This window comes from Desmodus rotundus, chromosome 9 (assembly GCF_022682495.2).
Source record: "Desmodus rotundus isolate HL8 chromosome 9, HLdesRot8A.1, whole genome shotgun sequence".
In the NCBI taxonomy this organism is placed as follows: Eukaryota; Metazoa; Chordata; class Mammalia; order Chiroptera; family Phyllostomidae; genus Desmodus; species Desmodus rotundus.
The window spans coordinates 40,140,055-40,163,292 of NC_071395.1; the positions used below are offsets into that span (position 1 = coordinate 40,140,055).

Here is a 23,238-nt window from a genome sequence, read left to right on the forward strand (position 1 = left end):
TCTTTATACCAATGAAAGTGACTATTACCAAAGTTTTCTGGATAAAATGCTAACTCCATGTAGTATTGACTTGACAAGCTTTAATCCAGGCATTCAGACAGGTTTTCAAAGCACCCAGCTAAAGTTCAGTTTGTCTAATGATGTAAAAATTCCTATTAGGAGCCAAGAACATTTGGATTAGTAAGCTTTGAATATCCAGTTTTAAATGAGCATCTACATTAAAAACTTTCAATGAAGTATTTTCAACTAATTTAAGTCCTTTCGTAAAACAGATTTTCAGACCGTGAATAATGTAGCAGCGAAGCACAAAGAGATAGTTCTGCGTTTCCTGCTACAGACTAGGCTCTCCGTCTTCGGGCATTTAGACAGTGTTCGCAGCGTAAGTATGGATCGACACGAGAGCAGAAGAAACATCGATGTCTTAAAATTAAATGTAATGTAAATCTCCTTATGGTGCCTAACTAAAAAAATTTAACCTTTCAAAACACATACAGTACAAGTTTTAACAAGTTAGATAAGTTCAAGAAAAGTTGTCATTCTAGGAAAAGTTGTTAAAAAAGTAAATTGTTAAAAATGCTACAAATTAACTTTTTTATTTTCTAAGCAACTGTCCTCCACTGCCTCAATTATATTTTCCTTATCACTGTAAAGTCTATTAATGAGGACAATAGCCAATGAGGGTAGCAAGGTTTCAAAGTTTTAAAAAAGTAAATCCTTCCAAAAATAACTAGCATCAGCCATAAAAAGGAACTGATAATATGGCGTAACATAAACAAACCTTGAAAACATATGGCTCAGTGAAAGAAGGCAGACACAAAAGGCCACATATTTTGTGGTTCTATTTACACAAAATGTCCAGAACAAGCAAATTTACAGGGACAGAGTCAATTAGATACTGCAAAGGGCTGGGGGCGGGGGGGAATGGGGAGTGATTGCTAATGGGCATGGTGATTTCATTTTGGGGCGATGAAAATGTTCTAGAATTAGATACTAGTGACAAATGCACAGCCCTGTGAACAAGCACTGCATTGTACGCTTTAGACGGATGATTTTACTTAAAAATCACACTGGTAAAAGACAGGCTGGGCACAAACACTCCGACAATCTATTTTGGACACTAGAGAAGCTAGGTTCTTCTTGGTCTTGGGTTGCTGTCATTTTCCTCGATTTAAATCCTACTTTTTTTTAACCAGGAAGGAAGCCAAGCAGGTGCATTCAGTTGCTCAAACCTGTTGGGGCAGCTTTTAAAAGTGTCTTACTCTAGTTCTTTTTTAAAACCAACGGCAAGAGTTGAAATGTTTTTATTCTACATTTCAATTTTACTTGGCGTCCTCCTCCAGCACCCTGACAGAGCTACTTGTTAACTGGTGAAGAGCAGGCGTAATTATGAGATAGGGAACAATGACAGCCAAACACATTCTCCTCCTGGCCTGGAAGGCAGAAAGAGTGCTGAAGAACCAGTTCTCTAACTCAGCTCTCAAAACAAACACTCAAGCCCCAAGCAGCAGTAAGTACAGGTGGGTACCTTTAACACATCTCTTTGCGATCTTCTTGTTTGTGGCTTCCAATGTGATGCCAATTTCATCAGGATCCTGCCCTTCTTCCTTAACTGCCTGTGAGGAAGAGATGAATTTTACATTATCCAGAGCTGCAGGGTGCACTGTTGTTTTTTGTAACAACTTCTAGGCAGAGAGAGGCAAACCCTTCCTTGCAAAGAGCGAGTCTGATTCTGCCATCAGGGCTGCAAGCCCAAAAGGCACAGAATGAACACAGCACAGCTAGGTTCTGTCTGTACCCCACACTCAAAAGGCGAAAGGATGTGTGAGCTGGGTCTGCAGAATCAGGGTCAACGACCAGTTCCAAAATGGGCCCCAACCTTGAAACTGCCCAACCTTCTAGTTTTAAGTTAACAACAAAAGGCCTGTACTTGGTCTGCACAGGCAACTCAGTGTTGTTCCACAGCCATGTTTGACCTCTGCGGGGAAGAGCAAACAGACCAGGTCGGAGGAGGTACGTCAGCGATCTCTGCGTGCTTGGCACAGGACTGGGCACCCAACAGTAAACTGACCACTTCTCTACTCTTAAGAAGTTTGTTCTGGTGGGTGGGGGGGAGACCATAGTCCATATTCAACCTTGCGTTAAGTGCTGCGAGGTGGAGCACAAACACAGGATGACGTGATAGAGACGGGGGTGGAGCGTCACGTTAAAGGGTGATTGGGGAGGTGACACCTCAAACAGATCAAAACGACAACAAGGAGTCGGCCAGAAGACCTGGGAGAAGAGCGGTCGGGGGCAGGGCATGGTAAGTGCAAAGGTCCTGGGGGCAGGAACAAGCACAACTCTCTTTCCTGTAAGATCTCAAAGGTCCTTCAATCATTAAGTTCTCCAGGGAGGGAAACTGAGGCTCGGGATGGGGAAGGTGTCCAAGGTCACAGAGCCGAGTCTAAAACTCAAACTCCGAGAGGAGTCCAAGGACCATCCTAGTGGCTAAGAATGCGGTCCTTCAGCGCACTTGTGTCGAGAAGCAAAACACAAAAAGGGGCGGTGACAGGCCAACGTTACACAATCTATCCCCTTGGTCCCCCGACAGCCCCGGCTGGGGGTCGGCCAAAAGGGGGGCGGGGCGGGGCCGCCAGTGCCCAGGAGTCGCGGTGACAGGTCCACGCAGGGGTGTACCCCGGCCTCCTCCGCCACCTCCGGGCCCCCACGATTCCCCCCGGGCCCCGAGCCACCTCACCTTCTTGAGTCGCTCCATCAGGACACTCTTGTTGCCGCCCGTGTCCAGGTTCCGCTTTTTCAGTTCAGCCCGCAGGTCGATCACCCGCAGTTCGCTGAGTCGCCGAGTCCCGGCCTCCGAGACGCCCGGACCAACAGCGGCCGTGCCAGAACCCGAGTCGCCGGACCCTGCCAGAGTCTCCGCCATCCCGAGTTCCCTGTCTCTGACACCTACTCCTCACGCCGGCAGCGGCCGTAGCGGCTCTGAGCACAAAATGGCGCCGCCTAAGAGGAAAACGCACTCACTTCCTCCCGCCCGGCTTTCCGGCCGCGCATGCGTTCTTAGCTACAAGCTGGGTAGCGCGTCGAAAAACCACACGTTCCCAGAGACAACGCGCAGGCGCCGTATCTGCAGGACGCATGCGTCTCGGCCGTTCGCCGCGGGAGGCCGAGGGCTGCAATGCGCCTGCGCACATCCCCCAGGGCTTTACTCAAGCGTACGCTAGAAGATACCGAAAGCGTCGGTCCTGCGCCGGGTGCGCTTGCGCAGAAGCTTGGCGAGCTCGGGTGGCTGGAGCAGTTCTCTGGCAGGCGGCGCCATTTTGTGCTAGTAGCTGAGCGAACACCGGCCCGGTTCTGTGTGAAGTAGGTGGCGGAGCCAGGGTCCCTGGAATGGCGGAGACTCTCTCAGGCCTAGGCGATTCGGGTGCGGTGGGCGCAGCGGCTCTGAGCTCCGCCTCGTCAGAGACCGGGACGCGGCGCCTCAGCGACCTGCGGGTGATCGATCTGCGGGCGGAGCTGAAGAAACGGAATCTGGACTCGAGCGGCAACAAGAGTGTATTGATGGAGAGGCTCAGAAAGGTGGAGTGGGGGCCCTCGGGGTGGACAAGAGTTGGGTTAGGGGGCCCACTGCGGCCGCGACAGAGTTCCCCGGCCTTGGGGCCCGCTTCTGGTCTCTCGCGGCCTGCGTCCGGCCTGGCTCTCGGTGCTTCTACCGGCTCCTCCTAGGCCCCAGCGCGAGCTGCGAGCCCAGCGGGCTCGGGTTCAAATCGCAGCGCCGCGCATTAGGGCGACAAAAATAAAGATTAAGCCTGGACGCGAACCGGGGAAGCCGCGTTGGTCCCTCAGCTCTAGATGGCGGGTTACATCGCCCGAGGGCTTCTGTTTTGCGCTACAGCCATTTCGTCGAGCGCCTTCCTCTCATTGTCTTTGCCCAGCCTCCCCAGAGTGGATGGGGAACCTTGAAATCCTCGCTTCCTGGGTGAGGCAAGGGACTCGGCCAAGGTCACACGGATGCTGAGAGGAGGCGACGGGGTTTGAACCCTAGCCGACCGATTCCCGGTGCCCGCGGGAGTCTTTTCTGGAAAAACAGATATTCGTTGTCCCCTTAGGGTCAACGTCCTTGAATAGGATGTTACTGTATAAAACAAGCGTGTCAGTAAAATACTTAAAGGAGAAAAGGGCGGTGTGGGGTTCGCCATCTCCAGCTCGTAGGTACAGCCCGGGAGGGTCACCAGAGTGACCAGAGACGTGAAAGACGGAGCTGGGGAGATCGCGGAGAGCTTCAGGACCTCCCCGCGAGGCAGGCGGAGTGTGCACTGCTCCTGGGGCTCTGCCAGCTCTTCCGCGGCTTGCTCTTTGGCTTGGAATACGTTTAATTCCTCTGAGACTGTTTCTTGTGTAAAAAGAAGGGAAAATAGTGCTTTCATTTTAGGACTAAGTGAGGTTGCCTGAAATGGCCTTGGCTTGTTGCCTGGCACGTGTAGACACTGAGGATACCGTGGCAATTCATTTTTTTCTCTCTGCCTCCTTGAGAGGTACTGAAGGATGAGCGGGAAGCACTGACTCAAGCACATGTTTGCAACCCTTAAGTTTTCCTTAGTCCTGTTGGTTTCTTCTTTACTTTTTCCCCACCTAGTTCCTCTTGTCTTGGGATGCTCTCAGTACCTCCTGCAGACAGTGGTTTGTGATTCATTCCACCCTGGCTCCCAAACAACTGAGGATTTGGGGGTTTTGTTTTTTATTGAATACCGTTGAGAGAAAGTAAGGATTATTTCTGATTCTGGATAAGGAAGTGCAGGCTCAAGAGCGGTCAGTTGATACACCCAGAGCCCAATAGGGCCTTTCTAACTGGAGTTTGTATTTCTTTCACTATGGATACTGTATTTACTCCAGGCTGGCAGCTCATCAACCAAGATGTTTACCTGGTGAAAATGCAAGGAGGGTGAGGATTGGCACTTTGGGAGATGTAGTCCAAGTTCTCACCTGCCAGGACCTCCAGTCAACAAAACCAAATTGGAGGTTTTATCCTCCACCACCCCCACCCCACCCTCGCCCCAGTCTTAGCCAGTCTGCAAGCCTGCAAAGCTGATAACATGGCATTGAACCCTCCTGTCAGACTGGTGTGTGACTTCAGGAATCTTCCATCACTGTCATCTTTTAGGGGACAAATCCACCCCACCTTCTCCTTTCAGTCCTTTAGGGACGTGGGCTTACGTAAATACTGTCAGCCTATATATCCATCCTCCGCCCTGCCCCAGCAAGTCTGAAATGACTGGTCTTCTCTTTCTCTGCTACTTGTGTCATGCACTTTGTGTTCTGTTCTTGGTCTATTTTTCCTGGAAGGGCAAAAGAGGAAAAGGTGGAGGGAATACACACAGTGTTAATTACCAGGGCCTATAGGGATGACCCTGTAAACACTGCGCGCCAGTGAGCCGTACTGAAGGTGAAATGCACCCTTCCTGTCTAGAGCAGTTCTTCTCCTCTCCTGGTGGTCCAGAACTGTCTGTCCCTGCCAAGAGGGTAATGGACTTTCTGGTTGTTTGTTCCTTGATCCCAGGGCAGAAATCCAACTCCTCCTTCCTGCTTCAGAGAGAAGGGAGAGATTTTCTTTGCTCTTGGTACTGATTAGGTAGGTGCAGGACCCTAAGCCCCATTTTAAACTCAGGTAGCAAGCTGGAAACTTCTGAGAATCTGAAACTCTTAAAATAAAGCACAGTATTTGAAATGGGTTTAAATGAAAATTACGCTTATAGGATAGTACAGTAAAAAGAGAAAGTGTTATTAGTAAAACCTAAATATGAAGCCCAGTATCTAGGAATCATCATTGATACTTTCAGTACTGATTTGCTGAGCGAGAGTGGGGCTGTGAAGTGAATGGCAAAGTCTTGGGATGGGAGGTTGGGCTTGACAAGAGCTTTGTGTAATTTTGTATTCTTTGAGATGGGTCCCCTAGTGGCTAAGAGCAAGACCCTTGGAGTAGTCACAGGAGAGGTAGTACGTGTCAGGTCTTGTTCCATGCCCTACACAGTAGGAACTCAGCCATCGAGTGTTAGTATTCTATACAGACAGAGCTCAGTGCGGGCATAGCATGTGGGCCGGGGGGGGGGGGCGGGGTGCGGAATTCTGAGAAGGTCAGATAGCATTTTGGTGGGTTAAGTCACAGGAAATTGGAGAGTGTGCCTTTACCTTTTTGAGTTCCATTGAGCCCGGGAATGAGATGAACCAGATTGTAATGATAATATTAAAAATAAGCTGAATGTTTATTCAGTGCTTGCTTTACATGGGTGATGGAGTTCTCGTACAGTTCAAGGGTAAGAACTTTTATGTAGCCCCGTGTTACAGAGTAGAAAACTTGAAGTGATTAGGTAAATCTGTTTAAGGCCACACAGCTAAGAACTGGTAGACTGTGACTCCAGAACCCTTGCTTCAACATGTAAAGCAAGGGAAAGAATGAATGGAAGGGTTGGGGGTGATGCATTTCTAGAGCAGCAGCCTGAAGCTTTTGTCAAAATCAAGTCTGTGTGCTGACTTTTTTTGGTGAACTTTTCTTTTACCTTCCCTTTAGGCAATAGAAGATGAAGGAGGTAATCCTGACGAAATTGAAATTACCTCTGAAGGAAACAAGAAGACATCAAAGAGATCTAGCAAAGGTATCAAGGATTATTTTATAAGTACTGCTAATGTTAGGAGCTTGCTAATGTTCCTCATTTATTTGGTTGTGTTTGGGGCCTGGAATGAAGCCTCACATTTTCCTTCAAGATCACTTCAGAAGATAGAAGGGGTATTTACACCTCTATTTGTTTTCCGCTATAGATTTCTCAGCAGCCTTTGCTTGTTCAGACCCTTAACCTTCCAAGTCTCTTGTGCTTTGACTTGCGGAAACTAACTTCCCTTTTAAATGCCACCTGGCTAAAACAGTTGTCACTTTTATAGACATTGCTTTCAAAGCTGCCTACTGTATAAAAGCCACCTTCCACATAGCATTAATGACCCTCACCATCTCACCCACACCTCCCTTTCCCACTTCCTCCCCTGCCGCCTTCCTCGACTACATTCATACATGTGGTTCACTCTCTTGGCCCTCTGCTTTGCCCACTCTTCTTCCCCATCTGTCTGCATTCATGTCCTAGTTCATCAAGAGACAGCTTCTGATCCCACCAATAGCAACTCATGTCTCCTTAGGTCCTCTGCACTGACATCGTTTAATTTAGTTCCTTGTATCTTGCTTATGTTGTTCTGTCACGGGTTATAACCAGATTGTTGAGGGCAAGGGTTGTATCTTCCTTGATTTCTTCCCCCTCAGTAATTTAGTGACATTCAACTACTGTTTTCAGATAGAATCGGCTAAAATTGGGCATTCGGACTGTTCTGAAAGGCCCCTTGGGTGATTAGAGGCTTTGTTGCTCAGGCTTCAAAACAAAATGAAATATTCATATTACCTGGCCAGTGAAGAAGAAAGAACTAGGTTTTAAATTTCTAAGGGACAGGCACAGATGTCGGCCACACTGTGGTGTAAAGCTCTGGGAGAACAGCAGTTGTAACCTCATCTTGGAACCAAGTCATTTCTGTGGTCCATGATACATTGTGCATTTTTGTCAAGTAAATAACTTTGCCAAGGCAAAGAGTACTGGCAAATCAACAGAGAAGGACAGTTTTAGTGGGAGGAAATGGAGGCTGTAGTGTTTTTGTTTTTGCTTTGTTTTTCCTTTTAAAAAAGTACTTGCACTAACATTTTCAGAACTACAGATACGCATTAAGTAAACTGTAGAAGTTCATTCCCAGGCGGGAGGAAACCCATCAGAGGGTTGGAATACTCTCCTAGACTTTTCTTTGTGTACATATGTATTTTTCTTTAAAAAATAGGTCCTATACAAAATACTTTATAATTTGCTTTTTTTACTTAACATGTTAAGGGCATTTTTCGATAGTTTTACAAATGAAAGACCTCATTTTTATAGCTTAATAGTAATCCTTCACGTGTGATTATTTTCCAATTTTTACCTGGCATTTCCAATTTTCAGTGCTGCCATGAACTACAAATGTTTCTGTGTGGTTAAAGGAATATATATTTTTGATAACTAGAAGTGGAATTCTGTGGTCAAAGGATATGTGCATTTTATTTTATACTAGCTACTCCAATAATGGGCTGTACTGGTGAATCTCTCACCCAACAGTGGGAGGGAGTGCCTTTTTCTTTAAACTCTCATTTAACATTACTTATCTTTTTAAATGTTTCCTCTTACATAGAGGAAAGATACTTTGTTGTATTTATTTGCATTTCTTCACAGATTAGACAGCTTCTAATACCTTACTTAATACCTTAAGTAATTGCACATCTGCATTTTCCAAAATGCCTTTTCATGCCCTTTGTCCATTTTTCTGTTGAGTTGTCTTGTTGACTTTTTTTTCCCCCCCGTCTTGTTGACCTTTAAGGGCTTTCTGTGAAATGTTGCAGGGTTTTTTTTCCCCCAGTCACTTGACTTATCTTGTTTGTGGTGTTTTGGTCATTACAGTTTTAATCATTAATATAGGCAGTGCTGTCAACCTATTCTGTATGTTTTCTAGATTTTGTGTCATTTTAAAAGGTCCTCCTTTGCTTTAAAGTATAGAAAGTATTCTACATTGTAGAGTAATATTCATGGTTTTATTTTTACATTTGGACGTTTAATTCATTTGGGATTTATTTTCACATATATTGTGAAGTAGGTAGGGATCAAGATAAATATTTCTGTCACATTCCTCTTGATCTTTCCGAGTCACATTCTCCTCCCCCCCAGATTTGTGATTACTGCCACCATAGATTTGTTTTTGCCTGTTCTGGAACTTCATATAAAACAGTACAATCACTTTGTGTCTGGTTTCCTTGCTCAGCATAATTCTAGTTGGAGCTTTATATAGTATATTTTGATATTGGATATGGCAAATCTCTAAGTTCTGCTGAATTATTTTCAACTATCCTATTAGGTTGTATCAAGATTTTAACTGAAAATAGAGTTCTAACCCTTTTGAGTTTACGCTTGCCTAGTTATTGTTTATCACTTGATTCTCTTGCATTTTTGAGGTGTCGATGTCATCTGCAAGTCAAAGACTTATTAAGTAAGGTATTGCCAGATGGACATAAGACTGTAGTGATCTAAAAATAGTAAATGAAGCTAAAAGGAACTTTTCAAGACCTGTGACATGATTAATTTTGAGGAAGTTTTCCTAGATGTGATGACTTTATATCAAAAAGTTGTCAATTTCCCCCTAAAGTAACCTTAAAAGAAACTTTGGAATTTATTGTGAAAATATGAAAAGAAAATGCACAAGAATAACATATATTGGAAAATCAGTGGTGCGGACTTGCTCTTATTTTAGTAGTAGGCTATTGGAAGCAGTAGGAAGTTTGAGAATTTCTTCACTTAAAAGTTGGCACTAAGAATTTTTCAGTAATTGACAGAACAGTTGGCTGTCTAATGATGGGGAGAGCTCTATTCTTACCTCCTTCCTTACTAAATAGAAATTCCAGCTAGGGTAGTAATTTTATAATATAGTAGTAAGGAAGGTTTGAAATGAGACTAAAACTAAGAGACTATAAAGAAAACTAAATTTGACTACATAAAAGTTTTAAGCCTCCCAACAAGATACCACAAATAATTAAAAAACGACAGAATGGAAGAAAATATTGCAGCATATATAAATATCCAGAAAGCATTAAATATTTCTACAAATCTGAGGAAAATAGAGCAGTCCAGTTGACAAAGAGCAGGGACTGTGAATGGCAGTTCACAAATAAAAGAAACCAATGTGACCTATAAACAAAAAAGATTCCCTTGCTAGCAGTTGAAGGAAAACATAAAAATAATGGCATATTATTTTTGCCTGTTACACTGATAAAAATTTACACCATTGCTAATGTTCCACGTTAGCAGAATGTGAGGAAAAGAGCAGTTGTTGGAGATAGTAAAGTAATGAAACCTCTCGGCAGGGGACATCTTCCTTGTGGAAAAAAGATAGCCGGCAGATGAATACATAGTGCAAGGAAATATTCTAAGACCTGTTACTGAGTAAGAAAAGCAAGTTACAGCAAGTATATACAATATGATCCTATTACATAACAAGTTTTTGTTTATATAATACATGTATGTAAATGCCCAAGAAAATGTTTTGAAGGCCACCAAGCTGATAACAATGGTTACTTCTTAGAAGTACAGTGGGGAGAAGGGAGACTAGCTTTTTTCATATCTTCAGGAGGGTAAATCCTTTAGTGAAGTAAAATTTACAGTGAAATGAGTGTGGATCTTTTAATGAATGTATTTTTATAGTTGTGTAACTGTGTAGTCAAATAAAAATAAGCCATGGGCAGGCCCATAGAGGTGCTTTGGGGAAGTCCAGCCGGAAGTGGGAGTTGGTGGTCCACCAGGTGATGACATAATCAGAAGCTGAACCAGAAGAGGAGATAGAATCCCAAGCAGGTGGGGGCAGGAGCAGGTTACAGAGGCAAGAACAGTGGTACCTGTAGTTTGGAGACTGCAAACAAGGGTGATATTTCCTTTATGGAGGAAGGATTTGAGGGGCACCTTTTCCTTTGGTTAAAAATAGGCAGTGCTGCCCTGACTGGTGTGGCTCAGTTGGTTGGGCATCACTCCTCAAAGCAAAGGGTTGCTGGTTCAATTCCCAGGCAGGGCACATGCCGGGGTTGTGAGGTTTGATCTGTGGTTGGGGTGCAGACAATGGGCAAATGATGGATGTGTGTCTCCCACATTGATGTTTCTCTCTCTCCCTTTCCTTCTCTAAAAATAAATAAAATCTTAAAAGAAAAAAAAAAAAGACAGGTAGTTTTTGCCAGAGAGTGAGGTTTTTCATTCACATTAATTTGGGATTGGTTTAAATACATTGTTTTTCATCTTTGGAAAGGAAGGTGTCTTTTCCCAAATAGTGATTGTTGAGAAGCATCCTAGTGTAGGGGGGTGTGTTCTGTATTGAAAACTAAAACATTCCTAAGACTGCATGTTCTCTTGACATTTCCAATCATGTCTTACCTTGAGAGTTCTCTACTGGGAAAGACTTGGTCTACAGTGAGTCTCTGTGCTGCTGCTCAAGGGAAAAAGCTGATTATAAGAGTGGAAACTCCTGCTTCTACCTGATGAAAATCTGTTGTCTTTCTTGTGAAAGGGAGAAATACGGTATAAAGGATGGCGAGTTTGTGGTAACCTAGTTAGGTTATCACTCTTAACTAGAATAGAACTAGACAACAACTGGTGTACATATTCTACAGCAATAGCAGCTTTGTTAAATCCGGTAAAGCTAGGGAATGATCCGTCTTCCCACAGCATATGCAAAGACAACTGGGTTGAGTTCCTAATGTCCTTTGAAAGCCAGAGCATGTTTTGCTGTAAGAATATCATAAAGTGGAAGAAGACTTGATTTGGGGTGGTGAATACACAATACAATATAAAAATGATGTATTACAGAATAGTACATTTGAAACCTATATACTTTTATTAACCAACGTTGCCCCAATATAGTTTTTAAAAAATGAATACCATAAAATGGTAGTGGGGTTCCGAGCCAGCCACCAAGGTTTTTTATACATAATATCTTGAATTCTAACACTAGTGTGATGATCCCCTATGTTTCTAAATACAAATCAGGTAATATGCTACAAGAAGTTCTTATCCTGGAGAGAGGGGTGTTTTTTAAAGCCTCCGTTATGGCATAAATTACTAGATTTGGGGTTTTTGTCTTTTGTAGGGTTTTTCTTGTTTGTTTTACTTTGAATGTTGAACATTTTTTACAACTTAAACTTACTCATTAAATATAGGCAAATTAATACTTAGTTCCCTTAAGTTACTTGAAACAGCATTTAGTAGGCTCAAGAAATTGATCTGGAGAAAAATTAGTAAATAGTATAGGAAAATCAGTTTCCAAATGGAACAGCCTTTTGGAAAATAGTCTTACTGCACAAAACTGAGTCAAATGTTAAATTGAAAACCACCAAAGAGAACCAAGATGGCGGTGTAGGTAGACACACTGCGCCTCCTCGCACAACCAGAACTGACAGAGAATCGAACAGCAAGGGGGACCGACACCAAGGAAATAGAAAATAAATATTCATCCAGACTGGTAGGAGGGGCGGAGACGGGCACCGGGGTGGAGAGAACTTGCGCAGCTGTGGCGGGACTGAGACTGGCGGAGTGTGGGACGAAAGGGGCAGGCAGTCCGAGCACTAGCAGACCCTGCGGCCCCACATTTGCACAGATAAACCCAGAGGGCCGGACTCAGAGTGGCGGAGAACGGGGCAGGCAGAGCAGCGGGTAGCACCCTGCGGCACCACATTCGCCCACAGATAAACTGGACGAACGGCGGGCAGCGAAGCAGAGCGCGCAACCCAGGGCTCCAGCTCGGGGAAATAAAGCCTCAAACCTCTGATTGAAAGCGCCCCTGGGGGTTGGGGCGGCAGCAGGAGAGACTCCCAGCCTCACAGGAGAGGTTGTTGGAGAGACCCACAGGGGGCTAGAGTGTGCACAGGCCAACTTACTCAGGAACCAGCACCAGAGTGGCCCAGTTTGATTGTGGGTATCGGAGTGAAAGATTGAAATCCGGAGGAGAGTGAGGCGGGCACCATTGCTCCCACTCGGCCCCTCCCCCACGTACAGCGTCACAGCGCAGCGACCAGCATTACCCCGCCCCGGTGAAAACCTAAGGCTCCGCCCCTTTAAGTAACAGACTCGCCAAAACAAACAAACAAACAAAAATGGCCCAAATGACAGAACACTTCAAAGCTCCAGAAAAAATACAACTAAGCGACGAAGAGATAGCCAACCTATCGGATGCACAGTTCAAAGCACTGGTTATCAATATGCTCACAGACTTGGTTGAATCTGTTCGAAAAACAAATGAAAAAATGAAGCCTATGCTAAGAGAAACAAAGGAAAATGTACAGGGAACCAATAGTGATGAGAAGGAAACTGGGACTCAAATCAATGGTATGGAACAGAAGGAAGAAACAAACATCCAACCAGAAAAGAATGAAGAAACAAGAACTTGGAAAAATGAGGAGAGGCTTAGGAACCTCCAGGACACCTTGAAACGTTCCAACATCCAAATTATAGGGGTGCCAGAAGGAGAAGAGGAAGAACAAAAAATTGAAAACTTATTTGAACAAATAATGGAGAACTTCCCCGATCTGGCAAAGGAAATAGACTTCCGGGAAGTCCAGGAAGCTCAGAGAGTCCCAAAGAAGCTGGACCCAAGGAGGAACACACCAAGGCACATCATCATTACATTACCCAAGATTAAACGCAAGGACCTACATCCAAGATTACTGTATCCAGCAAAGCTATCATTTAGAATGGAAGGGAAGATAAAGTGCTTCTCAGATAAGGTCAAGTTAAAGAAGCTCATCATCACCAAGCCCTTATTATATGAAATGTTAAAGGGAGTTATCTAAGAAAAAGAAGATCAAAAATAGGAACAGTAAAAATGACAGCAAACTCACAGTTAGTAATGACCACACCTAAAACAAAAACAAGAGCAAACTAGGCAAACAACTAGAACAGGAACAGAACCATAGAGATGGAGATCACATGGAGGGTTGTCAATAGGGGAGTGGGAGGGGGAGAGGGGGGAAAGGTACAGAGAATAAGTAGCATAGATGATAGGTGGAAAATAGACAGGGGGAGGGTAAAAATAGTGTAGGAAATGTAGAAGCCAAAGAACTTATAAGTATGACCCATGGACATGAACTATGGGGGGTGGAATGTGGGAGGGAGGGGGGTGGGCAGGATGGAGTGGAGTGGGGGGGGGAAATGGGACAACTGTAATAGCATAATCAATAAATATATTAAAAAAAAAAGAAAACCACCAAAGAACTAAATACAGGTGAATATTTGTATAGTCTTAGTTTAAAGAAGAACTTTTTAAACATGAAGATAAAAAAAACATTTATTCATAAAAACCGTTGAACGGCTTTGACTTACAACATGACAGTGACATTAACCCAAAACAATGAGGGAAAATGGGACAGAAGTTTTAAATGGAGAAGGTGTATAATGAGTTTTATAAAACTCCAAATGATGCCCTGGCTGGTGTAGCTCTGTGGATTGAGCTCGGGCTGCGAACCAAAGGGTCGCCGGTTTGATTCCCAGTCAGGGCACATGCCTGGGTTGCAGGCCAGGTCCCCAGTGGGGGGGCCACGTGAGAGGCAACCACACATTGATGTTTCTCTCCCTCATTTTCTCCCTCCCTTCCCCTCTCTCTAAATAAATAAAATCTTTAAAAAATAAAAATAAATTAAAAAAGATAAAACTACAAATCAACAAAATTTCAGCCCAAGCAATAATCAGATAAATTCAGGTTAAAGCAATTATTCCTTTTTTGCCTAGCAAATTGGCATGGATAAAGATAAAAAGCTGAATTTAACAAAGATTCATAAAGATTGGCACTTTTATTCACTGTTGATAGAACTGTTAAGAATTAAAATAACTTTGTTCTGAGATACTGTGATAATGTGGAAGGGTTTTTTTTTTTCATTTTTAATAAAAGCGTTAAAAATATACCTATTCCTTGTCCTGGAGATGCCATTTCTGGAACCATGTTCTAAGAGGATAATTGCCTGTATGCGAAAAAAAAGAAAAAATTATCAGAGTGTTCATCTTTAAGTGTTTTCTTAAATTTCCAAACAGATACTTGTTAGACCGACGATGATATCTCTGTGCAATACTATTAAAGAATAAGGAAATATGTTCACAACATACTAAGTGGAAAGATTATAGAAGGACAGCACAGTGCCACTTTTATAAGCATAGTACGTGTATATACATAGAAAAATATGGAAGATACTATGTCCATATGTGATAACATGGGGGCTAACTCTAGGTAGTAGTTAAGAATGGCTTTTTTCCCCCTTATTTATGTTTTGCTTTATGTCATTGTCTCTTTGGGAAAACATGTCCCATGTTCTTTACGTAAAAAGCAGCACGTTTGTGTGAGATACTATTCTCCATATAAACAAAGCCATTTGACGATAAGGCTAGGCCAGAGGAAGGTCTGGTCTGCCTTCACCTTACTAAGTACCCATTTCCAACTCTTCATAGTTCCACAGCCACTGGTAAGAATAGAACCTCTTCTGCTTGGGTTCTGCTTGGGGCCGGGGGCCTACCTTCTCCAGAATGGCCATACCATTCCTGGATTACACAGTGTTCCTCAGTTGGAAAGTGCCATGGGTATTTTAGGTAGCCACCTCTGTAGTGCTGAGGGCCCATAAAAGTAAAATTACTGCTTCTGGAAAATGCATGTTATTGATCTTGAGCTGTTGACAATTATCCCTCCAGGACGTAAACCAGAAGAAGAAGGTGTAGAAGATAATGGACTGGAGGAAAATTCTGGGGATGGACAGGTATGTGCATCTTTGCCAGTAAATCTGCTCAGTGATGGACCAGTGGCAGTTCATCCATTGATGGTTGTATTTTGTTATGTCATAGGAGGATGTTGAAACCAGTTTGGAGAACTTGCAGGATATTGACATGATGGATATCAGCGTGTTAGATGAAGCAGAAATCGATAACGGAAGCGTTGCAGATTGTGTGGAAGACGATGATGCTGATAATCTCCCAGAGTCTCTATCTGATAGTAGAGAGCTAGAGGGAGAAATGAAAGAGCTTCCTGAGCAGCTTCAAGAACATACTGTAGGTACTCAGCAGTCTGTAGAATGTACCCTGAATGCATCAATTCCTCAAATATCAGAATAGATGAGAAGTTTTATACTAGGAATAAGTTTTTTCAGTGCTAGTTCAGTAGGATAATGGCTAATCTGTTTGCATATAAAATTCAAATGATTCTGAAGACACACTTTTGTTTCATGGAAAAGTGTCATGAGGTACAGGAATGTATACTCTCCGTTTATATAATGCAGCACTGAACATTTTAGGGACACTATTCAGGACCTGTCTGCTAGGCATTAGGCATTATGTTCTTCAACCTGTTAAACAGTATGACATACAGATGTTCTTATGCCCACTTTCCAGTTGAGGAAATTGGGGGGTAAAGAGGTACAGAAATATTTTCAGGCTCACAAGAGAATAAGAATTAAGGCCAGGCTAATCCCAGAGTTCATGTGCTTAACTCATACCAAGTTGTCTTGGTGCCATTAATTTATTAGATTATTTTACTTTTGTGAGGATGAATTTACTGGGTATACAGAAAAGGCCGTGGATCACCTGGGCTCTGCCATTTCCTGAGCTCCTGCCCCCATTGTCTCCTTTGGAAGTTGATAATGGGAGGAGGCCGGGTTCTCAGCGATGCCATTCCATTCAGACCAGTAGCCACCTCTGGGGCAGTGTTCCCGGCATCATTGGTATCCAGGCTTGGGGAAGTGGTGATGGCAACCAAAGTGCAAGAGTCCACTCCAAAATGTGATTCTGGACGTTGTTCCTGGAAGAGTAGCCCCCAAACCTTGCGTTTAGATCTACTTGTAGAGTCTATTTACTATAATAGCCCTCCCCCCTACCCCCCTTTATCCATGAGGGTATTTTCCAACACCCCCAAGTGGAATCCTATTGTTGCTGCTGTGATTCCTGCACTGTTTAGAATTTGGTCTTAAGTGCTTTTCATGGCTGTTAGTTTTCTTTTCTTTCTTTCTTTTTTTTTTTTAAGATTTCATTTATTTATTTTTAGACAGAGTGGAAAGGAGGGAGAAAGAGAGGGAGAGAAATCAATCTGGGGTTGCCTCTCGTGTGCCACCCATTGGAGACCCGGCCCGCAACCCGGGCATGCACCCTGACTGGAAATCAAACCAGCGACCCCCTGGTTCACACTCAGTCCACTGGGCCACACCAGCCAGGGCTATTACTTTTCCTTATACAGATGTACCGTTATATTACCTTATTGATGTAATAAGTTGTCTTCTGTTTTATTTTACAGTTAGAGGACAGAGAAACTATAAACAATTTAGATACTTCATCATCTGACTTCACTATATTACAGGTAAATTGTATGTCTCGATTTTAGCATCGAAGGTTAGACCACAGTTTTTTGGAAACCACTGCAGACATTGTATAGCACTCCCAAGTAAAAATCATTGCAAGGTTTGTCAGCATTGCCTACTTTTTCAGCATCTTTAAATATTTTATATTTAGAGAGGGGAAAGGAGAGAGAAAGAGAGGGAGGGAAACATCGATCATTTGCCTCTCCCAGACTCCCAACTGGGGACCTGGTGTGCAAGCCAGGCACATGCCCTGACTGGGAATCAAACAAGCATCCTTTTGGTCTGCAGGCTGCTGCTCAATCCATTGAGCCACTCCATCCAGGGCTGTCAGCATCTTTAGAGGGGTTTTTGCTTCACTTTCCCTAAATACAGTGTGCCTGTTGTCAAGGACTCGTCATCTTGGTTCTCCCCGTAATTACTGTGACTTTCCTACACCTGGGAGGGCATATTTAGGGAAGTTCTTGTTAATTTGATCACTGAGGGAAAGGCCCAGCCTGGGATCCATTCTGGAAGACATCATCTGCAGAAGGACTGTCCAAATGAGACAACAAGGTACATACATAGTGCCCCTCTTCCTAGGAGACAGGCATTTTCCCTGACCCAGAATCAAACCAGAGACCTTTTGCTTTGCAGCACGATGACCAACCAACTGAGCCCAGCCAGGGCATTGAGTTTCAGTTTTTCCGCCACACTACATAATGTAAACTGTTGGAATAAACTTACTTGGGTAGCTGTCTAGTTTTTAATAGAAAGGTTTTTTTTGTTATTTTTTTTAATATTTTATTTATTTTTAGAGAGAGGGGAAGGGAGGGAGACAGACAGGGAGAGAAACATCAATGTATGGTTGCCTCTCATGTGGCCCTCATTGGGGACCTGGCCTGCAACCCAGGCACATGCCCTGACTGGGAATTGAACCGGCAACCCTTTGGTTGGCAGCCTGTGTTCAATCCACTGAGCTACACCAGCCAGGGCTAAAGTTTTGTGAGGATGTTGAAATGCAGTCAGCTTATGCCAGTCCTTGTTTTGGTGTTTTGATTTTTTAATCATTTTTTCTGTCACTTACGCTGCTAGACAAGATCTCCATTTGCTTCTGCCAGGCAGGGCAAGGATGGTTGTTATTGGCAAGACAGAACCCCAGCCTCAAGTGCAAACCTCAGACTTGGTGGAGCCCAGCTTCCTTTAGGGCTGACATCTCTCTCCAGCTGTGAAGAGACAGTTCATTTATTCTTCTGAAAAGAAACAAGAAGCCACTTCTGGTCATGTGACTGAGTTCTAGGTCAAAGACTCCCAAGTTAAAATGGAAAGCATATAACCTGTCCCAGAGACAAGTAAAAATATATTCATTTTTCTCTGGAAAAAGTTAAGGAGAGAATTGTTCTGCCTGGAGTGATCCTTTGTTTCAGTCATAGACTTTTACTTCCCAGAGTGGGATTCATTATGATAAAATAATTTGATTACAATTGAATGATATTTTGGGGAAAGGGAACAATTTCCTAGGGTTTCCTAGAATGGCAGGTCAATTCCCAGTGGAAAGTATAGACCACCATATTCATTTAAGGGGTGTAAAGTACCTGAGACATGCTGGTGTGATACAGAAGTGAAAAGAAAGGAGGGTCTCCATCCTCACAGGGCCTGTCCTCCGTACATGAAACACACACACACAAACAGCATTGGGAGGGGCCCCTGACTGATAGGCAGACTAGCTGCCATGCAGCCTTTGCTCAGATCTTGGTTCTGCTTTGTGTTCTTGAGCAAGTTTGTAAACAACTCTGCCCGACGTAATCTAAAAAAAAAGATAATGCTAATAGTTCCAACCTGCTAGGACTGTCTGCTGTCTGATGATTAATATGTGTGTGTATATAAGGGGTTTAAATTTGCACCTGGAACTTAGTCAGTGTTCATCAGTATTGGCTGGAATTCCAGAATGATGTACCTTATACAGAGGTAGGTGTTGGGGACTACATAGTGAGAGAAAGGCCCTTCATTAGTGGGGCAGCTCCTGGAGCCACTCAGGGAAGCCTTTCTATGAGCATATGGCCCCATGACCTAAATGTGTAGGACATGGCTAGCTACAGGTGGGCCTGTTGAGGTGGGAGGTAGAGTAAGGGTCCACTGCTAAAGCCTTCAGGACACAGAGGGACATGTGCTCATCAGGGTGGCAAAGTACAAACAGGTGGAGATGGGATTAGTAAACCAGAGGCTACTCCAGGTGAGGGATAGCAATGGTCTGAATTGATAGCTTTCTGGGAAGCGTTGAGAGGGATGATGTCGACCTTGATTGTAGGATGAGCGTATAATCCTGGAGAGCTCTCAGGTGACTGGGGGGTCGGGTGGTACAACCACGAGAAATAGGTTCATCCATCTGTGCCTATAATACGTCAGTCTTGTAAATGTTTGAAACTAATGCTACACTAATTAAATGAAAATCTGATTGTTTGGTGTGTGTCAGGCATTCTGTTAGACACTCAAAGTAGGAAAATGAAAACACTAGTCTCCTTGAATTTTAAGAGTTCAGTCTAGAAGGACAGACAAGCCATGTTACCAGTTCATCACCATGAAAAGTGAAACATAGCCAGGCACTAGGAAAATGCAGCAAAAAAATGGAAACCAGGTACCAGGCCCCTTGACAGTAGCCTGAAATGTGGGGCTTAAGGCCCAGAGGAAGGAGCTGGAATGCCAGCTCTGTGGGCTCTTTTCCTTCATGAGCAAGTTTTCCACCTGTTACATTTGTCTGTTTTTTATTTATTTATTTATTTATTTATTTATTTATTTATTTATTTATTTATTTAAGATTTTACTTATTTTTAGGAGAGGGAGAGAAGCATCAATGTGTGGTTGCCTCTCATGTGTCCCCCTGTGGGGACCTGGCCTGCAACCCAGGCATGTACCCTGACTGGGAATCGAACTGGCCCATTGCTTCACAGGTCTGCGCTCAATCCACTGAGCTACACCAGCCAGGGCACGTTTGTGTGTTTTTAGATCTGTGTTTTCAAAATTTCCTGTTTACTTACTGTAGCTTTTGGTGTAAATAAACTATTGATTTTATCCATTGGGCATAAACTTATCTTACATTGGGTTTTTTTTTGTCATCCCCCTCCCCTTTTTTTCTTTTTTCCAGGAAATTGAAGAGCCATCCTTGGAGCCAGGTACTGTTCAGTGAAAAATTTACCAGCGGGGGTTTGGTACCATTCTAGTTTTCCACCTTCTCTAATTTGAATTCTTAAATTTTAAAAAATTGCCTTACTCTAGTATACATTGTTCTAAAGGTTTACGATCCAGAACATACAAGGATCATAGAGATTGGAAACCCAGCCATATCACCAGATCTGTGAAAGTGGCTAACTTCTCATTTTGCAAAATATATCAGTGAGATGAACCGATCTCATGCCTTTTTAAATATAAATGGCACTTAAAAGTATATAGAAAGAGTTTGCATGCCTCTCAAGCTAATACTGCTGCACCCCACAAAACAGATCTTGTGATATTGGGCAGTACCTTAACTTTGTGGTTTTTAATTCAGGCAGTGCAGGTAGAGGTAGGGAGATAAATTTTTAAAACATTGAGACATTACTGGATTCCAGAAGAGGAAAGAGTTTCTTCATGAGAATTCCAAACAAATACTATTCACTTTCTGGACTTCAAATATCTCAGAGCACCGATGGAAGAGATTCTGGTTTTCATGTTGGACTGTTCTGTTAAAAGAAATTCAAAGAAATTTGGAAATTGAGCTGTTCAGTGAATGGTGATACATTCAGTTAAGCAACTTGGACTTTGGAAGCTAAATTTGGAAGAGTCATATATAAACGACGACAGAATGAAGACTGTCAAGAATCAGCCAGAAGGTTTTGGGGGTTAAATCTCTGGGATGCTTTTCTCTTCCATGTAGCGTAGCGGCTTACTCTAGCAGTCGGTTGGAGTGCAGGTAGTGTAACCAGTGTAACATGTGTACCCGCGGGTTTTCCAATCTCTGTGTAGCTAGCAGTTCTCTTCGTGTTAGTGTGGCAGCCGTGCCAGTTCCGCATTTGTGATTGCTTTATTTCCCTGGTAATTAAACCTTGTGCCATTCTATTCCTGTTAAATCCGTAGAAAATGAGAAAATACTCGACATTTTGGGGGAAACTTGTAAATCTGAGCCAGTAAAAGAAGAAGGTTCCGAGCTGGAGCAGCCATTTGCACAGGATACAAGTAGCGTGGGGCCAGACAGAAAGCTTGCGGAGGAAGAAGACCTTTTTGGCAGCGGCCATCCGGAGGAGGGTGATTTAGATTTGGCCAGCGAGTCAACAGCACAAGCTCAGTGGAGCAAGGCAGACACCCTGTTAGCGGTAGTGAAAAGGGAGCCCGTGGAGCAGACAGGCGGTGACGAGAGGACGGACTGTGAGCCTGTAGGGCTAGAGGAGCCAGTTGAGCAGAGTAGTAAAGCCTCAGAGCGCGCGGAAGCCTCTAGCGAGGAGGTCTCGGAAGCGCCCCCGGAAGCCTCAAGCCCAGACCTCAGAGATAGCAAAGAAGACGTGAAGAAGTTTGCTTTTGAAGCTTGTAATGAAGTCCCTCCGGCTCCTAAAGAGTCCTCAGCCAGTGAGGGCGCTGATCAGAAAATGAGGTTTGTTTTTTCTCAGTTTTAGACCAGACGCTATCTCCTTTTCATTGGTCGTTTAATGACACACATAAGCTGTTTTTTTTCTGCAATTGGCCAGCCAGACTGACGAAATTGTAGATTACCTCTAAATAATGTTTTATTTCTCTTTGTTTATTTTAAACTGATTATACAATCTTTTTTCTTTTCTCAACCTGTCATGGTTGTTTTCTTTAATTCTTCCTAATTATCTTTAGCCCAGCAGAATTAATTAACTCCTGTGGGTCTGAAATCTTATGGTTAGGTCAGATTTCCAATACAAGTTTGTCGGGGTATCATTTTTTCAGAACTAAATTTCGGGTAGGTATGCAACCTCAGCACATATTTTATAATTTTGAGTTTGTCTCCTCTCTGCTTCTTCCTCCTGGAGTGACATTATTTTTTCTCTCTAGTTCTGTCGAAGATGACTCGGATACAAAACGGCTTTCCAAGGAGGACAAGGGTAGGTCCCCACAGCAGTCCTTCTCAGTTTGTGTGGCCTAAGCTGTGGTGAGGTGTTCGATCCTGATTTATCATGTAGTGCATTTCTCACCCTCATGTGATTGTGGCTCTTCCATGGGGCCTTTCTCCACTCCTGCTCTTCACCCTGCAGGTTTTGGGTCTGGGGAACAAGCCAGTTCCTCAGGGTTGATGTATCATGTGGTACAGACACTTTTGCTACATTTAAGAGGCAACCAATGAATGCATTTGTGGGTAGAACAACAAATCAGTATTTCTCTCTGTCTCTGTCTATGTCCCTCTTCCCTCCCAAAATATAAATAAAATTTAAAAAAACGAATCAACCAATGAATGCACAAGCAAGTGGAACAACAAATTGATGTTTCTCTCTTTCTCTCCCCCTTTCATTCTTTAAAATCAATTTTTAAAAAAGACCTCAAAGTGGTTTGACACGGATATCAGCATTTTGTGTTCAAAAGCTACCTCACTGGGGGGTATGGTACTGTTTGGGAACTTCCTGTGGTCCTAAAACAGCCCCTGACTTGCCGTTGTAAGTGGCGTTGCTGCTGGTCCTTCCTAGTTATGTGAGGACAGCAGACTGGGGGGGCTGCTGGGAATCGGGACAAGTAGGGAACACGTGTCGTTTGGAAAGACTTTATAATCTTTAAAGTCAGGATATTGTATGAATTACATTTTTGACCAGAACTTTTATTTTGAATAGGTCGTAGCAGTTGTGGTAGAAATTTCTGGGTTAGTGGACTTTCTTCTACCACCAGGGCTACAGATTTGAAGAATCTTTTCAGCAAATATGGAAAGGTAAGTCCAAGGGTTTTCGGGAGAAGATGTCTTTGAGCCCATGTACTGCGGTCTTTATATGCAGATTACTGTCCCTCCAGTGACTACTTCGACCCCTTGCTGTTCTTTGAGCTGACAGCTCATGACCCTGTGTAGGACTGTCTACTCTTCTGCAGGTAGAGGTGACAGATCTGTGGAAGCTCCCAGAGCCTTTCTACTTTATTTTCTTCTCCACCTTCCTTGGCCCCCAGGCCACTACTGAGACTACTGAGATTTCTGGAATCCATTTTTAAGCCAGGAAGGGCTGCAGGGCTTGTAGCAAAGGGCAGGGCAGGGACGTGGTGTCAGCACTTCTGTGAGATGGTGGTAACTACAGAACACAAGTGGGCTGTACACATATAGGGCCTTTGCA

At 43.6% G+C, this 23,238-nt stretch overlaps 2 protein-coding genes across 4 annotated transcripts in view; one reads left to right on the plus strand and one right to left on the minus strand.

Annotated features, from left to right (window-relative positions):
- Positions 1–3,031, minus strand: part of SAFB2 (scaffold attachment factor B2) — a 32,761-nt gene extending 29,730 nt beyond the window's left edge. For both annotated transcript variants that reach the window (XR_008425113.2, XM_053910971.2), the window contains exons 1-2: positions 2,738–3,031; positions 1,526–1,613 (exon numbers count right to left, since the gene is read on the minus strand). Coding sequence is in view for 1 of the 2 variants with exons in the window: in XM_053910971.2 (XP_053766946.1) it covers positions 1,526–1,613; positions 2,738–2,923 (274 nt within the window). In the remaining variant the exon portion in view is untranslated. The remainder of the gene's footprint in view (positions 1–1,525; positions 1,614–2,737) is intronic.
- Positions 3,032–3,246: 215 nt separating this feature from the next.
- The window catches only part of SAFB (scaffold attachment factor B), a 29,612-nt gene continuing 9,620 nt past the window's right edge, over positions 3,247–23,238 (plus strand). For both annotated transcript variants that reach the window (XM_024568989.3, XM_024568990.3), the window contains exons 1-9: positions 3,247–3,576; positions 6,563–6,647; positions 15,312–15,376; positions 15,462–15,665; positions 16,900–16,962; positions 20,082–20,109; positions 21,050–21,560; positions 21,986–22,035; positions 22,753–22,847. In XM_024568989.3, coding sequence (XP_024424757.2) covers positions 3,388–3,576; positions 6,563–6,647; positions 15,312–15,376; positions 15,462–15,665; positions 16,900–16,962; positions 20,082–20,109; positions 21,050–21,560; positions 21,986–22,035; positions 22,753–22,847 — 1,290 coding nt within the window. In that variant the 5' untranslated portion in view covers positions 3,247–3,387. The remainder of the gene's footprint in view (positions 3,577–6,562; positions 6,648–15,311; positions 15,377–15,461; positions 15,666–16,899; positions 16,963–20,081; positions 20,110–21,049; positions 21,561–21,985; positions 22,036–22,752; positions 22,848–23,238) is intronic.